The 23,916-nt window shown below is 41.5% G+C and overlaps 1 protein-coding gene across 2 annotated transcripts in view; it reads left to right on the forward strand.

Moving 5' to 3' along the window:
• Window positions 1–22,111, forward strand: part of PLP1 (proteolipid protein 1) — a 73,979-nt gene extending 51,868 nt beyond the window's left edge. The window contains exons 3-7 of one of the 2 annotated variants that reach the window (XM_040405571.1): window positions 8,788–9,052; window positions 9,220–9,388; window positions 10,543–10,616; window positions 15,019–15,084; window positions 21,398–22,111. In XM_040405571.1, coding sequence (XP_040261505.1) covers window positions 8,788–9,052; window positions 9,220–9,388; window positions 10,543–10,616; window positions 15,019–15,084; window positions 21,398–21,550 — 727 coding nt within the window. In that variant the 3' untranslated portion in view covers window positions 21,551–22,111. Of the gene's footprint in view, window positions 1–8,787; window positions 9,053–9,219; window positions 9,389–10,542; window positions 10,617–15,018; window positions 15,085–16,076; window positions 17,420–21,397 lie in introns of those variants that run through there. The other variant, XM_040405573.1, reaches the window with a different exon arrangement.
• The last annotated feature ends 1,805 nt before the right edge of the window (window positions 22,112–23,916 follow it).

Here is a 23,916-nt window from a genome sequence, read left to right on the forward strand (position 1 = left end):
ACCCACTCTGCTTCCTCCTGAGCCTGGATCGCCCGGAAATAACGGCAGTCACACTTGGAACTTCTGGTTATTTTCTTTTTATTGTGTTAGCACAGGGTAGGGGTAGGAGTAGGCTCAACGCGTTTCGGGGTCACTGGGATCCCCTTCATCAGGAGCAACAATGGGCCTCAGGATCTCATCACGGTATCTCTGTGCATTCAAAATGCCATCAGTAAAATGCACATGTGTTCGCTGTCCATAACATACACCTGCCCATACCATAACCTCATCGCCACCATGGGCCACTCGATCCATAACATTGACGTCAGCAAACCGCTCACACACTTGACACAACACACGCTGTCTGCCATCTGCCCTGAATAGTGAAAACCGAGACTCATCCGTGAACAGATTACCTCTCCAATGTGCCAGGCGCCATCGAATGTGAGCATGTGCCCACTCAAGTCAGTTACGACGACGAACTGCAATCAGGTCCAGACCCCGATGAAGACAACGAGCATGCAGATGAGCTTCTCTAAGACAGTTTGTGTAGAAATTCTTTGGTTATGCAAACTGATTGTTGCTGCAGCTGTCCGGGTGGCTGGTCTCAGACGATCATGGAGGTGAACATGCTGGATGTGGAGGTCCTGGTGTGGTTACATGTGGTCTGCGGTTGTGAGGCCGGTTGGATATACTGCCAAATTCTCTGAAACGTCTTTGGAGATGGCTTATGGTAGAGAAATGATTAGTCATTGCATGGGCAACAGCTCTGGTAGACAATCCTGCAGTCAGCATGCCAATTGCACGCTCTCTCAAACGTTGCAACATCTGTTGCATTGTGCTGTGTGATCAAACTGCACTTTTCAGAGTGGTCTTTCATTGTGGGCAGTCTAAGGCACACCTTTGCAATATTCATGCTGTCTAATCAGCACATTGATATGCCACACCTGTGAGGTGGGATGGATTATCTCGGCAAAGGAGAAGTGCTTACTAACACAGATTTAGACAGATTTATGAACAATATTTGAGAGTAATGGGTCTTTTGTGTTTGTAGAAAATGTTTCAGATCTTTGAGTTCAGCTCATGCAAAATGGGAGCAAAACTGAAAGTGTTGTGTTTATATTTTTGTTCAGTGTATATGGCTTTCATAAAATAGTGACGCAAAGAAAAAATATTTTTTTCAATAATAAATTTTGAGAGGACACCCCAAAGTGGGCGGAGCTAAAAAAAAGGCCAATGAAAATGTAGCTATTTTCTATACGCTACTCCTCCCACAGTTTTAGGAGTACAATTAACAAACTTTGCACACTTGTTCGGCACATACCCGAATAGGTTGCTTGTACTTTGTTAACCGATCCCACCCCCCGGGCCCGTGGGGCGGCCCCCCGAAGACCCCACTTTTTGTCATAGACTTTCATTGGAAAATTGTAAACTTTTGCCACTCGTACAGCTTTGAAGTTAAACTCGCCTATCTTGGGTCACTTAGTCATGGGGTCAACCTGAACATTTCTGTCACATTTTGGGGACTCTAACAACCAATCAGATTTTCCCTAATGACTTCAATGAGAAAATTTGAATTGCTGTTATTCTCACAATATTTAACTTTTTATTTTAAATCATAACAGAACAACACAAAGACCATTTCCAATAAAGGACTTAACCCGGCCAGTCTCCCACCTCACACCCCCCTTCTACATTCATAGTACCCATTCATGCACATCCATACACTATTTACATATTTACATATCAAAATATTTAGATAACTAAGACAAAACTAAAAGAATAAATAAATTAAAAGACAATAATATATACAATATATACAGGACCTAGCCATAACCCTAAATCAAACTTATAACCCATCACCCATCCTCACATAACACACCAAACCGGTCTCCCACAGAAGCTCAAGAGGATAACCCCGAGCTTCTCCAGTTCTATAGTTCTCCCCAGTCGGACTGGGGCTGACCGGTTTGTAAGAAATATATATATATTTTTTTAATATTTTGTATTTTATTTTATTTTTCTATTTATTATACACACACAAATATATACATAACCCCCCCCCAAACCCCCCTCCCAACCTGACTAACCTCAAAACATTAAGTCCCTATATAGTCAACTTATACATATACAATATACTTATCATATAATACAAAATCCAACTTTTCAGCTATGGTTCATTGCCTGTAAACCAAACCATCCTGCTTCATCATAAAACAAAACAAAAATCGAATAGTGTCATGCCAGCCTACCACCAGGGCTGAGAGTTACTCGGTTAGTGTACCCTTAAACAAAAGCCCCTCCACAGATGAGAGACTTTAGGGCCACCCAACCTTTCACTCTCAAGAGAGCGCACTTTATCCAGGTCACCCATGATGCTCCTATATACCTCCACTGGGAGGACTTTAGAACCGGTCGACACTAGACACCTTGCGCACCAAATGTGATACCTGACCACTGCGCTTACTAGGAATAAAGTGCAACGGTCCCGTCCACCCAGATCTTTGAACGCACCATAGGCCCACTCTGCATAGGATAGGGCAGCCAACCTAGGCTAGCCGATGGAAGTCCCCACCCTTTTGTAGACCTCTATATTAAAAGGACAGTGAAGCAAGAAATGGTCCATACTTTCCAGCACAGCACCGCACTCCTCCCGGGGACAACCCCTTTCCTCAGAGTTTCTGCACTTCACAATATCCCTTACATATAGCTTAACATGGAAGCAGCGCCAAGCCAAATCCCAAACTTTCAAGGGGATCCTCACTGAATTTAATAAAGTCAACCCACCCTCTAGATCCCGACTTGGGCAATCCCTCAAGGCCAACGGAGGCTGGAAGAGGGTAGACAGGACCTTAAAATCAAGGTTGAACCTCGACTTGGTCTCTATCTCTCCCCTCCCGAGTCACCATCGCTTTATAATTCTCAGGACCGGGGCAACATAAGCCGGGAGATATCTCTGCCTCGACGAGCGTAGGTCTTTCACACGCCCTCCTGTCTCCCATTCCTGGAAGAAGGGCCGAAACCATTCCCTACAGGAATTCACCCACCAAGGAGCCCTCTCCATCCAGAGGATTGCAATGTTAGCTTTTAAGAAGGTATTCTTTAGGAATACCAGTGGGTTGACCATATCCAACCCACCTAGTCTCCTTGGTCGGTAAATGACGTCTCTCTTGACTAGGTTCAGCCTGTTTCCCCATAACATCTGGAAAAACAGGCTGTAGACCGTTTCCCAGAGAGAGCCTGGCAGGACACAGACAGTGCCCAAGTACAATAGTACCGGGATCAGATAAGCCTTGCACAGGTTAACCCTTTCCCTGAGGGTCAAAGACCAACCCTTCCAGCGGTCCACCTTTTGACCGACATCTTTCAGTCTGCCTTCCCAATTTTTCTGATGATAGTCCTCATCCTGGCCAAAATTGATGCCGAGAACTTTGACAGTTTTCTGAGGCTCTGGGAGAGCGCCCTGGAGATCAAAAGCAGGATCTCCTTCTCCCAACCAGAGAGTTTCGCATTTATCATGGTTGATCTGAGACCCAGAAACCTCTGAATAGCGGTCCACTTCCGACATCACCCACCCCACCTCCTCACCAGAAGAGGCGAAAATGGTGACATCATCCGCATACGCTACCACCCTCAAAGACGGCCCCCTTGCCCCTGCCAGTTCCATCCCCACCCCTGCTAACGGTCAACGATCTACCCTTCTAATGAAGGGAATCAATCGCAAACACATACAGCAAGGGGCTTAAGGGACATCCTTGACGGACACCGGAAGTCACCTCGAAGGGCTGTCCTGACCAGACATTAACCAACGGGAAACTCTCAGCCCCTTTGTACAAAGCCTTTAGCCAATTCACAAAGCTCCCCGGCAGACTGTACCACAAAAGGACGGACCACAGGTACTCGTGGTTCACCCGGTCAAAAGCTTTAGCCTGATCCAAAGTCAAAAGAAACCCCTTCCAAAGGCCCGCCCTGCCTCGCTCCACGGCCTCTCAGACACTGAGAACGGCGCTAAAAGTGCTCCGACCGGGAACTGTGCAGTGCTGAGCCCCTGATAGATGTCTCGGTGCAAATTTCACCAATCTATTAAAAAGTATTTTTGCCAGGATCTTTCTGTCCGCATTGAGAAGCGATATGGGTCTCAAATTCATGGGTCTCCAATTCTCAATACGGGATGGATCTTTGCCCTTTGACAGAATAATCAGGGCTGACTTACCCATTGACTTTGGTAAAGTGCCCGAGGAAAGACAGAGGGTACTACCGACGGAACTTTAATTCCATCGGTTCGACGTGGATGGGCACAAGGGGATGAGGAGATGGAGAGTCATCCTGATGTCGACATAGACGTCTTGCCTGTTGGTACTCTGGCACACATGGCTGACTTCATGTTAGTCTGCCTTTCCTGTGACTTTCGCGTTATACACATTTTAGATAACACGGATTACTGGATGTTCACCCTTCTCGACCCCTGCTACAAAGATAACTTCTCATCTCTCATTTCTGTGATGGAGAGGGCAAGTAAAATGGTGCAATACCAGAAGGTCCTTGTTGAGAAATTGCTCCAAACATTTCCATGTGACAAAGCTGGCGGCAGAGTCCGTACTTCCATAGGCAAATGAGGAAGGCAGACAACGGGAACACACTCCAGTTCCAACAAAGGCAGGGCAACAGTCTCCAAGGCATGGGACACTTTCATGACACCCCGCCAGCAACCGCACCCTGAAGCGCGGCCTACTGTCCCAAGGAGGGAAAAGTTTTGGAAGGCGGTGAAGGAATACATAGCAGACCGTGTCAGAGTCCTGAAGGATCCCTCGGTGTCTTACAACTACTGGGTGTCCAAGCTGGACACATGGCAAGAACTTGCTCTCTATGCCTTGGAGGTGCTGGCCTGCCCTGCCTCCAGCGTATTGTCTGAGCGTGTATTTAGTGCTGCTGGTGGCATTATAACAGATAAGCGTATCCGCTTGTCCACTGACAATGCTGACAGGTTGACTCAGATAAAAATGAACAAGGCCTGGATTGCCCCTGACTTCTCCACTCCACCAGAAGAAAGCTGAGCTAATGAGGAACAAAAACGCAATTTAAATGTATGCTTTATAATGTACTCAATACTCAAGATTCAGATGCACCCTTTTCACCACAAAAAAAGGGTATATGTTTGAATCTTGTTTTCTCCTCCTCCTCTTCCTCTTCCACACAGTATATATGCCCTCACTACAATGTTTTATAGGGTCCGCTCCTTCAGGCCCTCACCTCCAATGTTTTATATGGTCTGCTCACCTGTAGGCCCTCACTACAATGTTTTATAGGGTCCGCTCACCTTCAGGCCCTCACCTCCAATGTTGTATACGGTCTGCTCACCTGCAAGCCCTCACTACAATGTTTTATAGGGTCCGCTCACCTTCAAGCCCTCACCTCTAATGTTTTATACGGTCTGCTCACCTGTAGGCCCTCACTACAATGTTTTATAGGGTCCGCTCACCTTCAGGCCTTCCCCTCCAATGTTTTATACGGTCTGCTCACCTGTAGGCCCTCACTACAATGTTTTATAGGGTCCGCTCACCCTCAGGCCCTCACCTCCAATGTTTTATACGGTCTGCTCACCTGTAGGCCCTCACTACAATGTTTTATAGGGTCCGCTCACCTTCAGGCCTTCACCTCCAATGTTTTATACGGTCTGCTCACCTGTAGGCCCTCACTACAATGTTTTATAGGGTCCGCTCACCTTCAGGCCCTCACCTCCAATGTTTTATACGGTCTGCTCACCTGTAGGCCCTCACTACAATGTTTTATAGGGTCCGCTCCTTCAGGCCCTCACCTCCAATGTTTTATACGGTCTGCTCACCTGTAGGCCCTCACTACAATGTTTTATAGGGTCCGCTCACCTTCAGGCCCTCACCTCCAATGTTGTATACGGTCTGCTCACCTGTAAGCCCTCACTACAATGTTTTATAGGGTCCGCTCACCCTCAAGCCCTCACCTCCAATGTTTTATACGGTCTGCTCACCTGTAGGCCCTCACTACAATGTTTTATAGGGTCCGCTCACCTTCAGGCCTTCACCTCCAATGTTTTATACGGTCTGCTCACCTGTAGGCCCTCACTACAATGTTTTATAGGGTCGGCTCACCTTCAGGCCCTCACCTCCAATGTTTTATACGGTATGCTCACCTCTAAGCCCTCTCTACAATGTTTTATAGGGTCCACTCACCTTCAGGCCCTCACCTGTGATGTTTTATGCGGTCTGGTCACCTGAAGGCCCTCACATATAATGTTTTAGAGCGTCAGCTGAACAGCAGGCCCTCACATATAATGTTTTAGAAGGTCAGCTCAGCAGCAGGAACTCGCCCCTAATTTTTTATAGGGTCACCAGCATGCCCTCGCTCCGAATGTTTTGGAAGGTCACCAGCAGGCCATCAAGATAATTTTTCAAGGGTGTGTATGATGCCCTCCTTTATGTGTAAGAAAGGGTGAATTGGAGTGTGGGTTCCTTATAATATTTGGCAGCCCTTTCACTTAGTGCATAGGCTTTAGGAGTGTAGCAGTGTACCTGAACAATTATAGCACCATGTGAATGAGGCCCCTTTTTTTTTTGGGGGGGGGGGGGGGGGGGTTTGGGCGTTTTTTTGTCGGTCTGTAAAAGTGGAGTACAACATAGTTCCCAGCAGCGACATTGGAGTCCAAGATGCATCCATACATGGTCCCCCTGCTGTTCCTGGTCAATTTCAGAGGTGTTTCCATCACTTTCAGACCTTTTCCTATGAACTAGGCATCCGAGCAGGGGGTGCCTGGTTTTCTCCCATTGACTTCCATTATACTTGGGTGCTCGGCCGAGCGCACGAATATCTCTATGTGTTCGGACAGAGTACCCGAACACCCGAACACTTTGGTGCTCGTTCATCACTAATAGCTACCTTACATCTGGTAGCATTAGGTGCAGAGCTTGTTAAGAGCTCATTTGCATTTCCTCTTCCAAAACTTTATGCTTGTAATGATACCTCTCTGTATCCATAAAGGGGTACTCTGGTTCTACAGTGGGGGAAATAATTATTTGACCCCTCACTGATTTTGTAAGTTTGTCCAATGACAAAGAAATGAAAAGTCTCAGAACAGTATCATTTCAATGGTAGGTTTATTGTAACAGTGGCAGATAGCACATCAAAAGGAAAATCGAAAAAATAACTTTAAATAAAAGATAGCAACTGATTTGCATTTCATTGAGTGAAATAAGTATTTGAACCCCTACCAACCATTAAGAGTTCTGGCTCCCACAGAGTGGTTAGACACTTCTACTCAATTAGTCACCCTCATTAAGGACACCTGTCTTAACTAGTCACCTGTATAAAAGACACCTGTCCACAGAATCAATCAATCAAGCAGACTCCAAACTCTCCAACATGGGAAAGACCAAAGAGCTGTCCAAGGATGTCAGAGACAAAATTGTAGACCTGCACAAGGCTGGAATGGGCTACAAAACCATTAGCAAGAAGCTGGGAGAGAAGGTGACAACTGTTGGTGCGATTGTTCGAAAATGGAAGGAGCACAAAATGACCATCAATCGACCTCGCTCTGGGGCTCCACGCAAGATCTCACCTCGTGGGGTGTCAATGGTTCTGAGAAAGGTGAAAAAGCATCCTACAACTACACGGGAGGAGTTAGTTAATGACCTCAAATTAGCAGGGACCACAGTCACCAAGAAAACCATTGGAAACACATTACACCGCAATGGATTAAAATCCTGCAGGGCTCGCAAGGTCCCCCTGCTCAGGAAGGCACATGTGCAGGCCCGTCTGAAGTTTGCCAATGAACACCTGAATGATTCAGAGAGTGACTGGGAGAAGGTGCTGTGGTCTGATGAGACCAAAATAGAGCTCTTTGGCATTAACTCAACTCGCTGTGTTTGGAGGAAGAAAAATGCTGCCTATGACCCCCAAAACACCGTCCCCACCGTCAAGCATGGGGGTGGAAACATTTTGCTTTGGGGGTGTTTTTCTGCTAAGGGCACAGGACAACTTATTCGCATAAACGGGAAAATGGACGGAGCCATGTATCGTGAAATCCTGAGCGACAACCTCCTTCCCTCTGCCAGGAAACTGAAAATGGGTCGTGGATGGGTGTTCCAGCACGACAATGACCCAAAACATACAGCAAAGGCAACAAAGGAGTGGCTCAAGAAGAAGCACATTAAGGTCATGGAGTGGCCTAGTCAGTCTCCGGACCTTAATCCAATCGAAAACCTATGGAGGGAGCTCAAGCTCAGAGTTGCACAGAGACAGCCTCGAAACCTTAGGGATTTATAGATGATCTGCAAAGAGGAGTGGACCAACATTCCTCCTAAAATGTGCGCAAACTTGGTCATCAATTACAAGAAACGTTTGACCTCTGTGCTTGCAAACAAGGGTTTTTCCACCAAGTATTAAGTCTTTTTTTGTTAGAGGGTTCAAATACTTATTTCACTCAATGAAATGCAAATCAGTTGCTATCTTTTATTTAAAGTTATTTTTTCGATTTTCCTTTTGATGTGCTATCTGCCACTGTTACAATAAACCTACCATTGAAATGATACTGTTCTGAGACTTTTCATTTCTTTGTCATTGGACAAACTTACAAAATCAGTGAGGGGTCAAATAATTATTTCCCCCACTGTATATACTTTCTGTATTGTGCATTAATTCTTCACTTGCTTTCAATGGGAATGAAAATCATATCATATTAAAACCCATAAAATACATTGGTCTGTGCGTACTTGAGGTCTATTTTAATGTTTAAGTCAACAAGTCCATTATAACTAAAATGTTTTTTTCACTGTACAGGGTCAATGCCTTCCAGTATGCAATTTATGGAATTGCCATCTTCTTTTTCTTGTTTGGAATTCTACTCCTGGCTGAGGGATTTTATACCACTACTGCAATCAAACACATTCTGGGGGAGTTTAAGCCACAAGCCATAAAAGGGGGTCTTATCTCTACTGTCACAGGTGGACCACCCAAAAGCAGAGGTCCGCGTTCAAGACACCCAGTACACACCTTAGAACTGCTTTGCCGTTGTCTAGGGAGGTGGCTGGGACATCCTGACAAGGTAATTATAGTAATGTATAACTACATTATTCAACTTGAAGGGTTTGTTGAAACTTGATATACACCCGATTACTCAACAAGTTTTACAGTTTAATGCAGCTTATATGATATTCTATGTAGTTCTTTATGGAGTAGTAACATGGATCTGTCTTGGTATTTTCCATGTAGTTTGTTGGCGTTACATACATTGTCACCATCTTGTGGATTCTTATCTTTGCCTGCTCGGCTGTTCCTGTCTACATTTATTTCAACACCTGGGTCACTTGCCAGTCTATTGCAGTTCCAGCAAAAACCTCAGCTGGCATTAGTAATCTGTGTGCTGATGCACGCATGTATGGTAAGTCTTGATTTCATTATGAAAGTGGTCATGATTACATCTTTCTTCTTTCAAAACTAAGCATAAATATATTGTATTTTGCTTCTGATGACTGTCAAGAATGATTATATAGTGTACTTGTTTTGAAATGGCATTTCAATTTGGACAATTGCTGAAGAGTTGTGCCCAAGACAATACATACCATAAAGAGAGGTGGATAGGCTGCCATGATGCCCATTTGTTCAGGTGCAGAGCCTTTGCTTGTATCATCTACTGATCTATGGAATTGGGAGAACCCATGCAGGACTCCCCTATCCAAAGATGCATTATTAGCAAAGAGCTCATAAAAAGTGTGGGTGGAAGGGAAAACAAACATCCGGCCCTTTTGTCCTTGGTGGCAAAATGTGGAGCATTTTATTTTTGCTATGGGGCTCACACTTTTTATGTATGCCACTAGCTGTCCCCAAAATGCAAACAATAAAACAGATGTAAATTACAGTACTCTACAGATATTTTGAACGGAAAAATTACAAGGCAGTGTAGTTTAAACCTTACACTCACAACTATCTACACAATAAATGGGGCTGCTTTACTCACACTTAAGATAGATTTTTATATTTTTTCTCCCAAACAAGATGTTATGTTACACAATTAACCACAAGATTATGGTTTGTGAACCTGTATTTTACACGTCTGCTTTCATAATGGTATTGTTTGTTAAATAGTCACTGTGTTAACAAACTTTCCATAAATCAATAGTACAGGTGAATATAAGAAATTTGATATAAAGTATTTTAGAAAATGCTTTGTTCTCCATTCCTTTCATACAGACTCCCCCCTCCTTAACTATTCATTCACTCTGAATTCACTGCTAAATCCAGCTCAGAAGATAAGATGGACTTTTAGCTCACTGAGGAATTAGTTTACATGCAACCCAGAGACGTCAATAAAGAGAGAGTGAGAAGAAAGGCAGACTCTATTCTGAGAAATATCATAGCCGCTAGTTTTCTTCCACTAGCTCTGGAATACCTGAGAATTATATGTAGAATCTGCAAAGGGGAAAACAGATGAAAAATGCCAAAAACAAGTCAGATAATGGCCAGATACACTGCTTCTCATGTGCACATGACAGTTTATTCTAAACCAGTACACTGTAACTATTTTCTTCCTCTCAGGAGTCCTACCATGGAATTCATTCCCAGGGAAAGTGTGTGGAACCAGTTTGCTTGCAATCTGCAAAACCAGTGAGGTTAGTTTCATGACCATTGAAATATTATTCAAAGTTCTATGCTACTTCAGGCATAGTCTCTAAACACTTACATTTTCTTCATATAAGCAAGCAAAATACAAAACCTAATGTTAATTCGATTTAACAGAAAATGTTATACTATCTAATATATAAAGCTGAGTGTATGTGTGTGTGTATGTCCGCTAAAGGAATCCACACCGTCGCATTTAAAATCACGAAATTTGGCACACAGGTACAGTCAGGTCCATTAATATTGGGACATCGACACAATTCTAACATTTTTGGCTCTATACACCACCACAATGGATTTGAAATGAAACGACCAAGATGTGCTTTACCTGCAGACTGTCAGCTTTAATTTGAGGGTATTGACATCCAAATCAGGTGAACGGTGCAGGAATTACAACAGCTTGCATATGTGCCTCACACGTGTTAAGGGACCAAAAGTAATGGGACAGAATAAAAATCATAAATCAAACTTTCACTTTTTAATACTTGGTTGCAAATCCTTTGCAGCCAATTACAGCCTGAAGTCTGGAACGCATAGACATCACCAGACGCTGGGTTTCATCCCTGGTGATGTTCTGCCAGTCCTCTACTGCATTTGTCTTAAGTTCCTGCTTGTTCTTGGGACATTTTCCCTTCAGTTTTGTCTTCAGCAAGTGAAATGCATGCTCAATCGGATTCAGGTCAGGTGATTGACTTGGCCATTGCATAACATTCCACTTACTTCCCTTAAAAAACTCTTTGGTTGCTTTTGCAGTATGCTTTGGGCCATTGTCCATCTGCACTGTGAAGCGCCGTCCAATGAGTTCTGAAGCATTTGGCTGAATATTAGCAGATAATATTGCCCGAAAAACACTTCAGAATTCATCCTGCTTCATCCTTTTGTCAGCAGTCACATCATCAATAAATACAAGAGAACCAGTTCCATTGGCAGCCATACATGCCCACGCCATGACACTACCACCACCATGCTTCACTGATGAGGTGGTATGCTTAGGATCATGAGCAGTTCCTTTCCTTCTCCATACTCTTCTCTTCCCATCACTCTGGTACAAGTTGATCTTGGTCTCATCTGTCCATAGGATGTAGTTCCAGAACTGTGAAGGCTTTTTTAGATGTCATTTGGCAAACTCTAATCTGGCCTTCCTGTTTTTGAGCCCCCCCAATGGTTTACATCTTGTGGTGAACCCTCTATATTCACTCTGGTGAAGTCTTCTCTTGATTGTTGACTTTGACACACATACACCTACCTCCTGGAGAGTGTTCTTGATCTGGCCAACTGTTGTGAAGGGTGCTTTCTTCACCAGGGAAAGATATCTTCGGTCATCCACCACAGTTGTTTTCCGTGGTCTTTCGGGTCTTTTGGTGTTGCTGAGCTCACCGGTGCGTTCCTTCTTTTTAAGAATGTTCCAAACAGTTGTTTTGGCCATGCCTAATGTTTTTGCTATCTCTCTGATGGGTTTGTTTTGTTTTTTCAGCCTAATGATGGCTTGCTTCACTGATAGTGACAGCTCTTTTGATCTCATCTTGAGAGTTGACAGCAACAGATTCCAAATGCAAATAGCACACTTGAAATGAACTCTGGACCTTTTATCTGCTCATTGTAATTGGGATAATGAGGGAATAACACACACCTGGCCATGGAACAGCTGAGAAGCCAATTGTTACATTACTTTCGGTCCCTTAACAAGTGGGAGACACATATGCAAACTGTAGTAATTCCTACACCGTTCACCTGATTTGGATGTAAATGCCCTCAAATTAAAGCTGATAGTCTGCAGTTAAAGCACATCTCGTTTGTTTCATTTCAAATTCATTGTGGTGGCGTATAGAGCCAAAAATGTTAGAATTGTGTCAATGTCCCAATATTTATTGAACTGCCTGTATATCAAGTGTCTGGGAAGGTTTTAGACCAGGTCTCAGCTCTCTAGGACGTACCGTTCCTAAGATATTCCCAAAAAATGCATTAGCCAATAGAAGCTTGGTCACATGACCCTTATCAGCCAATAGAAGCTCGCAGGTCCTCCAGTCTCCACATACACAGTTTTACTCCAGGTTTCCATAACAACCGAGCCATTTATCTTCACTGCTGTAGGAAAGCTTTAAAGGAAATCTGTCACCAGGATAATCGCTATTGAAGTAAAGCCATAGCCTAATAGCACTTAGTACCTTATTTCAAGATCTGCCTTTGTTCCAGCAATAGATGTTTTAATCCTCTGAAAATCCAGTTTATTTGGTATGCAAATGAGCCAGTAAGGTGCCCAGACACGCCCCCTGCCACAATGTGTCCACTTTCAAAAGACTTAAAACCCCACCCCAGACCCCGCTAAGCCACGCCCCTGCTCTGGTTAGGCCACGCCCCTCCCACTCCTCAGCCTACAGGGATTGAAAAAATGAAGGTAAAAATCAACTTCTGTCAACTGCTGGGATGGGAGGAACGGTGACTTTTGTCCCTGCAGCTCACACTCAGACAGAACAGTGCTGCTGTCTTAGATTGAGCTATTCAAAAGGACACGCCCCTGATCTGGTTAGGCCATGCCCCTTCCCACTCCTCAGCTGACTGAGATTGAAAAACTGAAGTTAAAAATCCACTTCTAGGTCCCGCTAAGCCACGCCCTGATCTGGTTAGACCATGCCCCCTCCCACTCCTCAGCCTATAAGGATTGAAAAAATGAAGGTAAAAATCTACTTCTGTCAGCTGCAGGGATGGGAGGGACGATGACTTTCTCTCTGCAGCTCACACTCAGACAATACAGTGCTGCTGTCTTAGAGTGAGCTGTTCAAAAGTACACGCCCCTGATGTAGTAAAGGCCACTGTTAAGGGGGCAGGCCCCTGTGGAGGTCACTGTCAAGGGCGTGGTATGCTGTGAAAGTCACTGTTAAAGGGGAAGGCTGCTGTAAAGGTCAAAGTTAAGGGGGTGGGCTGCTGTGGAGGTCCAATTTTAAGGGAAGGGACACTGTGGGTCAGTGTTAAGGGGTGAGGGGCCGTGTAGGTCTCTGTTTTGGGGGCGGGGTGCTGTAGATTTCAATATAGTGGATAGTCTTGATATCTTTTAACGACACACACAAACATTAAATGAAATAGATTAGATATACCCGAGCGAAGCCGGGTCCTTCAGCTAGTATTAAATATAATCGATTAACTGGAAAGACACAAATTACTGCACGTTTATGAAAAGAAAGAGCAGAACACAAATGTGAATACAGCCTAATGTATATATTAGAAGAATTGATTTTAATCCCTTAGTAACCACGAATACACCTTTTTATGGCTAAAGAGCCTAAGGCACTGCCTTTTTACATGGTTCTTGTGTGCAGCAAAGAGCCAGGGCTTGGCTCACGGCACGTATGCGGTTAGAGAGGGAATGGACTCCCTCTGTCTCCCATCAGCTGCCCACAAATGAGATCATGGGTGGCTGATGCCAGTACAGGCAGGCCGGGGCCTTGGGAATGCTGGGGGCCTGCCTCCAGCAATTCCCAGCAGTTGGTGCAGCCTGCTGGTGAATGCCAGTATAGCACGGACATTAAAATACAATACACTGTTGAAATAGTGTATTGCATTTCAGAAGCAATCAAAATATCACCTATTATAGTCCCACAAGGACCAATGTAGTCATAGGAGGGCTTGTAGTTTTTAATGGCACCATTTTGTGATGCACTTAACTTCTTGATTAACTTTTATTAACTCTATGGGGAATGAGGGGATGGGAAAAAACTGAAATGCTGCCAGTGAGTTTCTACTTTACAAATTTTGCGATGTTCATTCTTCGGCATAAATAACATGTTAACTTTATTCTCTGAGTCAGTGGGGTTACCAAATACATATAGTTTTTTTGTGTTTTACTACTACGTTTATACTTTTCATTGGTATCATTTTGGATACATATACTTTTTGATTGCTTTTTATAAAAAATTTTCTAGCATTGCTTTTTTTTCATGGTATTACCCATGCAGGATAAATTGCATGATGATTGTGTAATGCAGGTCATTATGGATGTGTTGATACCAAATATGTGAAGGGGATTTTATTTTTGCAATTTTTTCCATGGAAAAAGGTGTATTTTTAATTGGATTTTTTAATGTAATAAAACTTTTTTAAACCATTTACACAAGGGGACTTTAACCCTTTGAGGTCGAGGCCCATTTTCATTTTTGCATTTTTCATCCCCACATTCCAATAACCATAAAGTTTTAATTTTTCTGTTCATAGCTATACGAGGGCTTATTTTTTGCGGGACATGATGCATTTTTCATTTCACCATTTAATTTACCATATCTTGTATTGGAAAACGGGGAAAAAACAACAACTGAATTCCGCCAAGGTTTTTGGGGGTTTGACATCACAGCGTTCACTGAGCGCTAAAAATGACCTGACATCCTAATTCTTGTTTTACAGTTTCAGATGACATTCCACCTTTTCATTGCTGCCTTTGTGGGTGCAGGTGCAACTCTTGTGGCTCTGGTAAGTGCTGATATAAATTACAGAACAAACATTAATATGAAAGGGATATATTGCCATGACTCTAATTTTGTAGATAGAAAGGGATTCAAAGACAGATCTTTATTTTCCAGCTACATCATATTTAGCACATCCTTTCATTTGTATCCTTTCATTTCTGTTTTAAAGGGGTTGTCCTATCTTGCTGTTACTAAGGCAAAATGAGGCCGACCACCGGGGTAACAGGGGAGCGGGCTGCTGCTCCACTGTGTCAGTAGCTCCTATTGCAGTGCATGGGAGCTATGGAAGCAGTGTAGAATGGCAAGCAATGCTGTTTCTGAGTTAGGGAAGCAGTATAGCTTGCTGTGCTGCACAGATTCTGTAGCTCTCATCACTACAAAAGGAGCTACGGAAACAGCAGAATGCTGGCCTGCTGCGCTGTTTCCCAGCCACCTGGTGGTCAGGGCTTAGTCTCATCTCACCTCAGTAATGGTGAGATGGGTCAACCCATTTAACACTCACATGGAAAGACAGGACAGATTCATCTTAGCAGGCCACATGAGATGGCTGATACATGTGGTATAACTCCATTCAGCCATATAATCTTATGAAATCTTACAAAAGCAAATATGCCAAGATGGTTTATCACAGTAACAGGGACAATTTTATTGAATAGAAAATAATAAATAGAATATGTTCCTTACACATTAATTTCAAAATTCATTATGGTCTAGGTTAGTGAAAATGTTCATTGTAGCTTTCACTGGTAGCGTTGCATTCATTGATAGTCTAGATCAGAGGTAGATTCATTGGTAAATTTAGGTTGTTTTTGTGGATCCCATCCCCGGGGACCCTATAGAAAGGGGGCGCTTGGGCAAATGCCCAGTTTGACACCCTTAAAACCATATCTGCAGCGTACTGTGTATTATGAGGCAAGTTATATTGTATAAACAATTATTTATTTCTTGGTCTTGTTTATGCAATGCATGTTCTTTCTTCTGTATGTTCCTTTACAGCTCACATATATGATAGGTGCATCTTTCAACTATGCTGTGCTTCGAGTTACTGGCCGAAGCGATCGAAAGTTTTAGACTCCAAGATGAGGACTGAGTAAAATTGTCTTCAACAATGTCCATAACATATTTTTATCCTCTTTATTTTAATGTTGGAGTTTTAATAACGTATCTGGTAGCTTCTGTAGCTGGTCTGCCCTTTGTACCCAATTTTATTTTGCAGATACCTTCCAGTAAAGGTGGCCATATAGTATAAGGGCTGATGTCATGGCGTGACTGTCAACACAAAAGATCTCTGTCATATCTGCTATATTTATTAAATAATGCATATACTCACATCTCAGAGATTGCACACTGATAGTCATTTCTGATTTGCATGTTCTCATTAGACAACATAATCAAAGCTTTTGGGCCGATATATAAAGAAGTTTGCAGTGGTCGAAAATGGTCTGTTTACCCTTTTAAACTGTACACTTTAACTCTGGAAATGTTGTTATTGTATTTTTTAATCCTAAGTACAGCTAGTATGAATCTAAAGTAAAAAAGGTACTCAGGTGGAAACCACAAAAATACAAATCAAAGTATGTTTCACATAAGCAACCAATATAGCTAATTTTCTTTGCTCTACAATTACCATAATCTATTCATGTAAAAATAGTTTATATTTACTAGTTCACTAACAATGTATCAGTTTACCATTTTTACAACATATCACACCAATTCACTGCAACAGTTTATTATAGGGTTATTTCATGCCTGGAATATATATCCCAACCCCCCTGAGACAGTTCTCACCAAGGAAACAAAGCAGCCTGCCATTTATTTCATACTCTACCTCTCTGGACCCATATATGCGCTTGTAGTAAATGCTCGGTCTAATAGCTACTAGAATTCTAAAAGTAGGAACCGTGAATAAGGCATGCTATTTATCTACCCAAGTTTTAATATTCATTTAATTATTCATTTATTTCACTCATTATAATAAAACATCAATTACATTTTGTTAAATTTAGCCATGCACGAGTGTGAGAGTATGTCGCCGAATTTGACAGTGATCAATTTGTTTGCCAGTCAGCCTGAATCACCAGACTTCAGTGTGGCCTGCAGTACTTTGTACAAGATAAGACTGTCTTTGTTGAACCTTGCCTAAAGGGGTTATGCACCAATTCACTGACCTATCCTCAGGATAGAACATCAATATCTGATTGGCGGGTGTCTGACACCCGCCATCCCCACTGATCAGATGGTTGAAGAAGAGATGGCACTCCATGCTAGTGTTGACTCCTCTTCATTACACTACGAGTCGTCTCCCTTGCAGAGGCGGCGTATTGTAATTACGTATTACAAATAATTGCATTACAAGTACTCGCTCCATTCAAATAAATAGAATGAGTACTTGTCATTTCACTTCTCCGCCAAGATGACGTACAGTGTAATGGACAGGAAGTGGAGCTGCCTCCTCTGCAAACAACTAACGGCAGGGGTGCCAGGTGTCGGACCCCGCCGATCAGATATTGATGACCTATCCTAAGGATAGGTCATCAATATTACGGACTGCACAACCCCTTTAACTCCTTTAGCACATACAAAAATCCTGAATTGTATGAATGATGTTAATGAAAATGTAATGAAAATCTAATAATTTATAGAAATATATATGTAAAATTTTCTGATCCCGATATTAGATATTAGTTATTATAGATGGAGACACTTTCCTATGCACAGTTATTAGTCAGCATACTACAAGGATACCACAACCAGCCTGATACAACAGGAGTATAGTTGGCTTTTAGCATAATAGCACATGGTAATACAATGCAGTAAAAAAAATCTCTATACTTTAGTAATAAAGCTTATCATAAATCTGTAAATATAATTAAATATTGGCTCTGTTCACACTGGTGCTGTTCTTCATTCCATTTGGGTTTTAACATTTTGGATGGGAAGAATAAGTAAATATAAAGTGCAATTGTTGAGAAATAATAATAAAAAAAAAAGACTTAACCCACCCAATCAGAACTTTTTTTTTTTTTTTGTGGTATGGGATCCATCAAAGCGGTCAGGAACAGAAGCCATGTTAAGAATGGAAGTCAAGTGAACAGAGCCCAAGTAAATCTGATAAAAATGTGAGGATGAAAAAGAATTAAATAGGAAATAATTTCATAATAGCTTTTATTATAATACACTTGGATCTACTTTTGATAATAAACCCTCATTGATATGTACAGTACAAGGAAAATAAAAGTATACAAGAACCTGTCCCTCTAATATTCTCTATATTTATATGTCATTTCATGTTTAAAATGTAGAAGCCATATACCATAGTTATTCACCGACGAGCTACCCTTCACTTCCACTAGCAGAATGCCATTCTCCCAGAAAAGATGAATGAGAACTTGCACAATTCTAATTCACCAAAAGGGCTACCACTTCTTCTAGTATTCTTCCTCTAATTATAAATTAGAATTCATGGCTTCAATTAATTCCCATTTTATATAGCATCTGAGTCGATGTATTCCAAGAAATGACAACTATAAATACATGAACTATACATTAGATTGTGTGTTGGAATTTACATTTATTGTCTACATGGGACCTTGTGAGAATTTTACATATATAATTTCTATTTCTTTTCTTGACAGCAAGTTTGTCAATATAATCATAACTTGTAATTCTGTATGGCGTCTATTTATAACTGTAAAGTTAAGTGGGACATAGGGCAGACGCATACATAGTACTTTTAGTGCAGTCTAGATATCTGGTATGAGGGTTTACAGATTTGGGCTAGGAATCTGATTACAGATGAGCCATGAATCCCCTCACATCTATCCTCTTCCACTAATGTTGCTCAAATATACAGCATAGGAGCCTACAGTAGGGTCTTTTAGTTACAGAAGACAATTGTGGAACCTGTAAGGAATATATGCATGGTATAGAGCTTAAATCCAGACTAAGCAGAAAACAATAAAACCTGATGGTACAGAATATGTTAGCAAAAACTAATGTGTTCAGCTTAGCCACATGTGTACAATTCAACCAAAATGGCAGACCCTGGCCAATTGTTTACAGATAGCAGATAACTAAATAACATGAAACCCTTCAGCTTAGCTTCTAGACACTGCTCTTCTATGAATTTGTGTGTTTTTCTATTTAGTGGAGCATACATAAGCAGAACCTTACACAAATCAAGTGGTTTTGATCCAGCAAAGGGTGTTATTTTTGTTTTACACTTTTTCATCTTCTTTTGGTATTGCTGTGAATCACTAATTATGGAATGTAAGAGCTTAAAAGCAATTAAATGTTTCTTTATTAAATTTCAGACGTGTTTGTCTGAGTGAATTTTTTTGCCGTGTCAGCAGTATATGTGGTATTGATCTGCAGGTGTATAAATTAAACGAGATGAAATTATCAGAAGTGGTCATTATAAATAACCTATGCAAATGTGTGCAATCATATAAGCATCCTTAAGGCTATACAGCACCTTGTCATTATTCTCCATGTTACTTTTTAAGGCTGAAATTAAATATTACATAAAAATAGTGGGAATCAAACTTTTTGGATTAAAAAAAACATATACACTTCTCTGCAAAACAACCTCTAAGACCAAGTTCGCACTTCAGTTATAATCTGGTCAGTTGTTTCCATCAGTTATTGTGAAGCCTACTGAAAGATATGGTATAATGGAAAGGTTTCCTCCTGTTCTGTGTTTTTCACCCGCCCCTGGTTTTGGCTCACAGTAAGGCCTCTTTCACACTACAGTATTTTGCGTTCAGTATACTGGACGTTTTTTGAGTTCAGTATACGGAAAAGATACTGAACCATTCATTTCAATGGTTCAGCAAAAAATACTGAAGTGTCTCCGTGTGCATTCCGTTTCAGTATTTCAGTATTTCCGTGCCGTGGAAAGATAGAACATGTCCTATGTTTGTCCGCAAATCACGGTCCGTGTCTCCATTAAAGTCAATGGGTCCGCAAAAAAACGGAATGCATACGGAAGGCATCCGTATGTCATCCGTATGTCATCCGTTTTTTGCGGATCTGTCATTAACAAATGCTAGGCCCAGCCCACTGTGGCCATGTGTTTCTTGTTGCCAAACTTTGGCTGAGCACAAATACAGGTGGCTTCCGTTTTTGATCCGTGAAAAACGGACCGTATACGGGAACCATACGGAAACCATACTGAAAGGTTTTTGCGGACATACTGAACGGAAACGGAGACACAACGGAACCCAAAAACGGGACAACGGATCCGTGAAAAACGGAACGCAAAACACTGAAATGGACATACTGTAGTGTGAAAGAGGCCTAACTGCTGAAATAACTGATCAAATAACTGAAGTGTGAATTCTGCCCAAGACGTAAGTAGCCGTAATAGGACACACACAGAGTTTTTACGGTTTGACTGTATCTTGGTATGCTTTTAATTTTGTACAGTCAAATATAGAGATATGCACCCTCTAATGCAGCATTGAAGAGCTACCCCAAAAGTGGGAGAATATATTTTTACTACAGGGCCTTACAAAGCACCGTACAGGGTGACATGGATTACCGATGGCTCCATAGTATGAAACTGCTGTGCTCTGATATATTCACATAGTTTTAGGATTTTTTTTTTATAGGGACCACGCATTTGTAATATAGTGTTGGTATGCTGCCATGAACCAAGTCTGTTTTTCTACATGCCTCTAATTTTATACGGAGGCACATAGAAAATGTTACTTCTGGGGAAGAATGTGGTGCTTCACAAACACACTAATTAGTGGTACTTAGAGTACCTACAGGTTTGTTATATGGATCCATAAGGACTCCATCTATTACTGTAAAGGGCTGTAAAATTTATTTGCTGTGTTCATATTCCCTCAAAATGTGTGTAAATATAATTGGATTATTATACAATCTGATGAGCTGTTTCTCCGAGACCCTCACATACTCAACACTTGTAAGTATCGAACAAAGATAAAAAGTACTGACTTTGGTGAGCAACCAGACCAAGTACTTGGGCGCACTTTTGCTCTCTCTAAGACTGCCAAATGGACATCTATGGGGATGGTTTTACTCTTAATAAACATATCGTGCCTACAAACCTTTTTGAATAAAAGTGGTGTAGAAGAAAGCTATTCAATTTTCACTAGACATAGTTCCATTGTGAAGAAAATCATATTTATAACATGCTGCTCAGTCAACAGATATAAAGAAATCTTGAAATGTACAATTTCTCTAAAGGTGGTCATAGGCAATTAGGAAAATGTTCTTTTTGGGTAAGTTTATAAAATAGGGGGAGATTTTGAACCCAAAGGCAGACACTAGTCTCCCTTTTCTTTCAGATACACGCTCTCATGTGTCTGTCAGCCAACAGGGTATATCACCAGCAAGCCCTAGAGACTGGGAAAAGCCAGCAGACTCCACAGGCTGAGGGCTCAGAACTCACTGAGATTCTTCCGGAGATCCCACAAAGAAGCGCAGAAAACCTGGTGTAAAACGCCCGTTTAGTTTGGGGTGTCCCAGGTTGGATGCATGCATTTTTCCACAGTTTACTGCATAGGGATGTTTTGTCATGTAGCAATTTTCTTGCGGGTTTACGACAATGCTGTTGATTTATGATTATTTTTCTTTTTTCTTTTTTACATAATACTTTTACTGATTAAGGCTCTGTTCACACAGGTGTGGGGGGTTACATTTGGCATGACATCTTGAATTCCATATTCTGCTCCTTCAACGAGACAGAAAAATGTAATTCCTGACACAGATGTGTACATAGCCTTAGTTACAATGGTGAATAATGTTTAGCTATGAAAATTCTACAGTCAAATATGAACACATGATTATTGTTGCACACCACCACTGTCTGAATGATATATTTATTGATGCTGATTCTTTAACCCATTTTATATACTGTATATTCTGACATAAGACTTTAGTTTTCCAGCTGAAAAATTAAGGTATTGCACAAGCAGTGACCACTGCAAATGATCTCATACCCATTTGCCTATATTATAGTGAATTTATATCATAGCTTCACAAAGAGACTTTAAAACATCATCATCTCCCTAACTGACAAAAAGTTGTATGACAAAACAAAATAAAGATATACTTATACTCTCCATTGTTATTGCATCAATTATTGTATCTACAGTACTAACGGTGATGATTTAACCATATATATAGTATATACATTTTGAAAAATAGTAAGTATAGCTAGGAGTTTGAAAACATGCATGTCTCCAATATATTAGTAAAACTAATAATTCCAGATTTTTGGGTTTATACAAATACTGTAAACCTTACTCCTTGCACAATAAAACGTTATGTCTCTTTCTGGTATACTTTGTGCTGCTTGCTATTTTTGGCAAATCCCCCCCACTCGGCTGGACCTGTAAAGGCAAGATGACTTACCTGCTTCCAAGTGCAGTGCCCGCTCCTTCTCGTCCAGGCTTGTGATAATCCACTGGCTCCCTCAATGTTAACATCCGGTTCAACATCTCTGGCCACAATGCACGCCTGGAGGAGAAGGAGCGGGGAGGAAGCCGGTAAATTATCTTTCTTTTGCAGGTCTATCCAACCTGAAAACACCCCCTTCCCCCCAAAGATCCTCTTAGATCATTGATAGTACCTATGTAAAGCATCTCAGCATTTCCCTTTAATGGTCAGTTGTTTGTGATGGATAACCCTTTTTGTTCCAAATAACTACAAGGTAGATGTTATAATGGTCTGCCATTTTATAAATACAGTTGAGCTGCATCCTGGTCCAGGTCACCATTTCTACTAGCCTGTTAGCTCACATTTATGCAGTTTTCCTAAAGTACAGTGAGCATTTAAATAATCTTTAATGTGTAGTACCCCAGAGCAGATTGTTTTATTCATGCAAATTATGTAATTTTATGCTTTGTATCCCTAGTATTGTAATGTATGGGAGTGACGGAATTAAACAACTCTGGCACAGCTCCTTTAGACTAAACTGAGATAGGGGTAGAGGTAACAGGCCACACTTCAGCTTCCAGAGTACTTTCTAATGTTCAGAGGAAGTGAGATGCTGTGTTGTGCCTCACTCCTCAGTAATAGGCCTCAAACTACAGAGACTAACCATCTCTGCATGATCTACCAAGAGAGAATCATCTTTACATTAAAATACTCCTGGAGAGAGAGAAAGGTAATTTCAGAATCTGTAACAACTGAAAAAACTGAGTCAGTAAGGTACACTGCTGTCAAAAACTATAGACATTACTGCTGTGAGTGGACTACTGCTAAGTCAACGTCCACACTGTCTACAGGTGAAACTTGAAAAATTAGAATATCGTGCATTTATTTCAGTAATGCAACTTAAAGGTGAAACTAACATATGAGATAGACTCATTACATGCAAAGCGAGATATTTCAAGCCTTTATTTGTTATAATTTGGATGATTATGGCTTGCAGCTTATGGAACCCCAAAGTCACAATTGTGAGGTACTCTTTGCTCAGGGGATATGGATTAATTAGCCGAGTAGAGTGTGACACTGAGCCTAGAATATTGAACCTTTTCACAAAATTCTAATTTTAAGCTGCATTAATGCAATTAATTTTAATTTGCATTACTGAAATAAATGGACTTTTGCACGATATTCTAATTTTTAGAGTTTCACCTGTACATCTGTACGTCACAGTAGCTTATTACAGCTAGCAAAAGTATTATTGTCAGCCTCAGATTCTGCAGAGGAAGAGAGAAGGAGTACATTGAATCTAAACCTGGCCTATACTCATACAAAACCATCTGGGGGAAAATTTGCACCGTACATTGTTGGCAACCTCATTTTGCACTAGGGTAAAGACAGACATTTACTCTGTTAAATCTGACCTGCTTGCTGT

The sequence above is a fragment of the Bufo bufo genome, chromosome 8, assembly GCF_905171765.1.
Source record: "Bufo bufo chromosome 8, aBufBuf1.1, whole genome shotgun sequence".
NCBI lineage: Eukaryota > Metazoa > Chordata > Amphibia > Anura > Bufonidae > Bufo > Bufo bufo.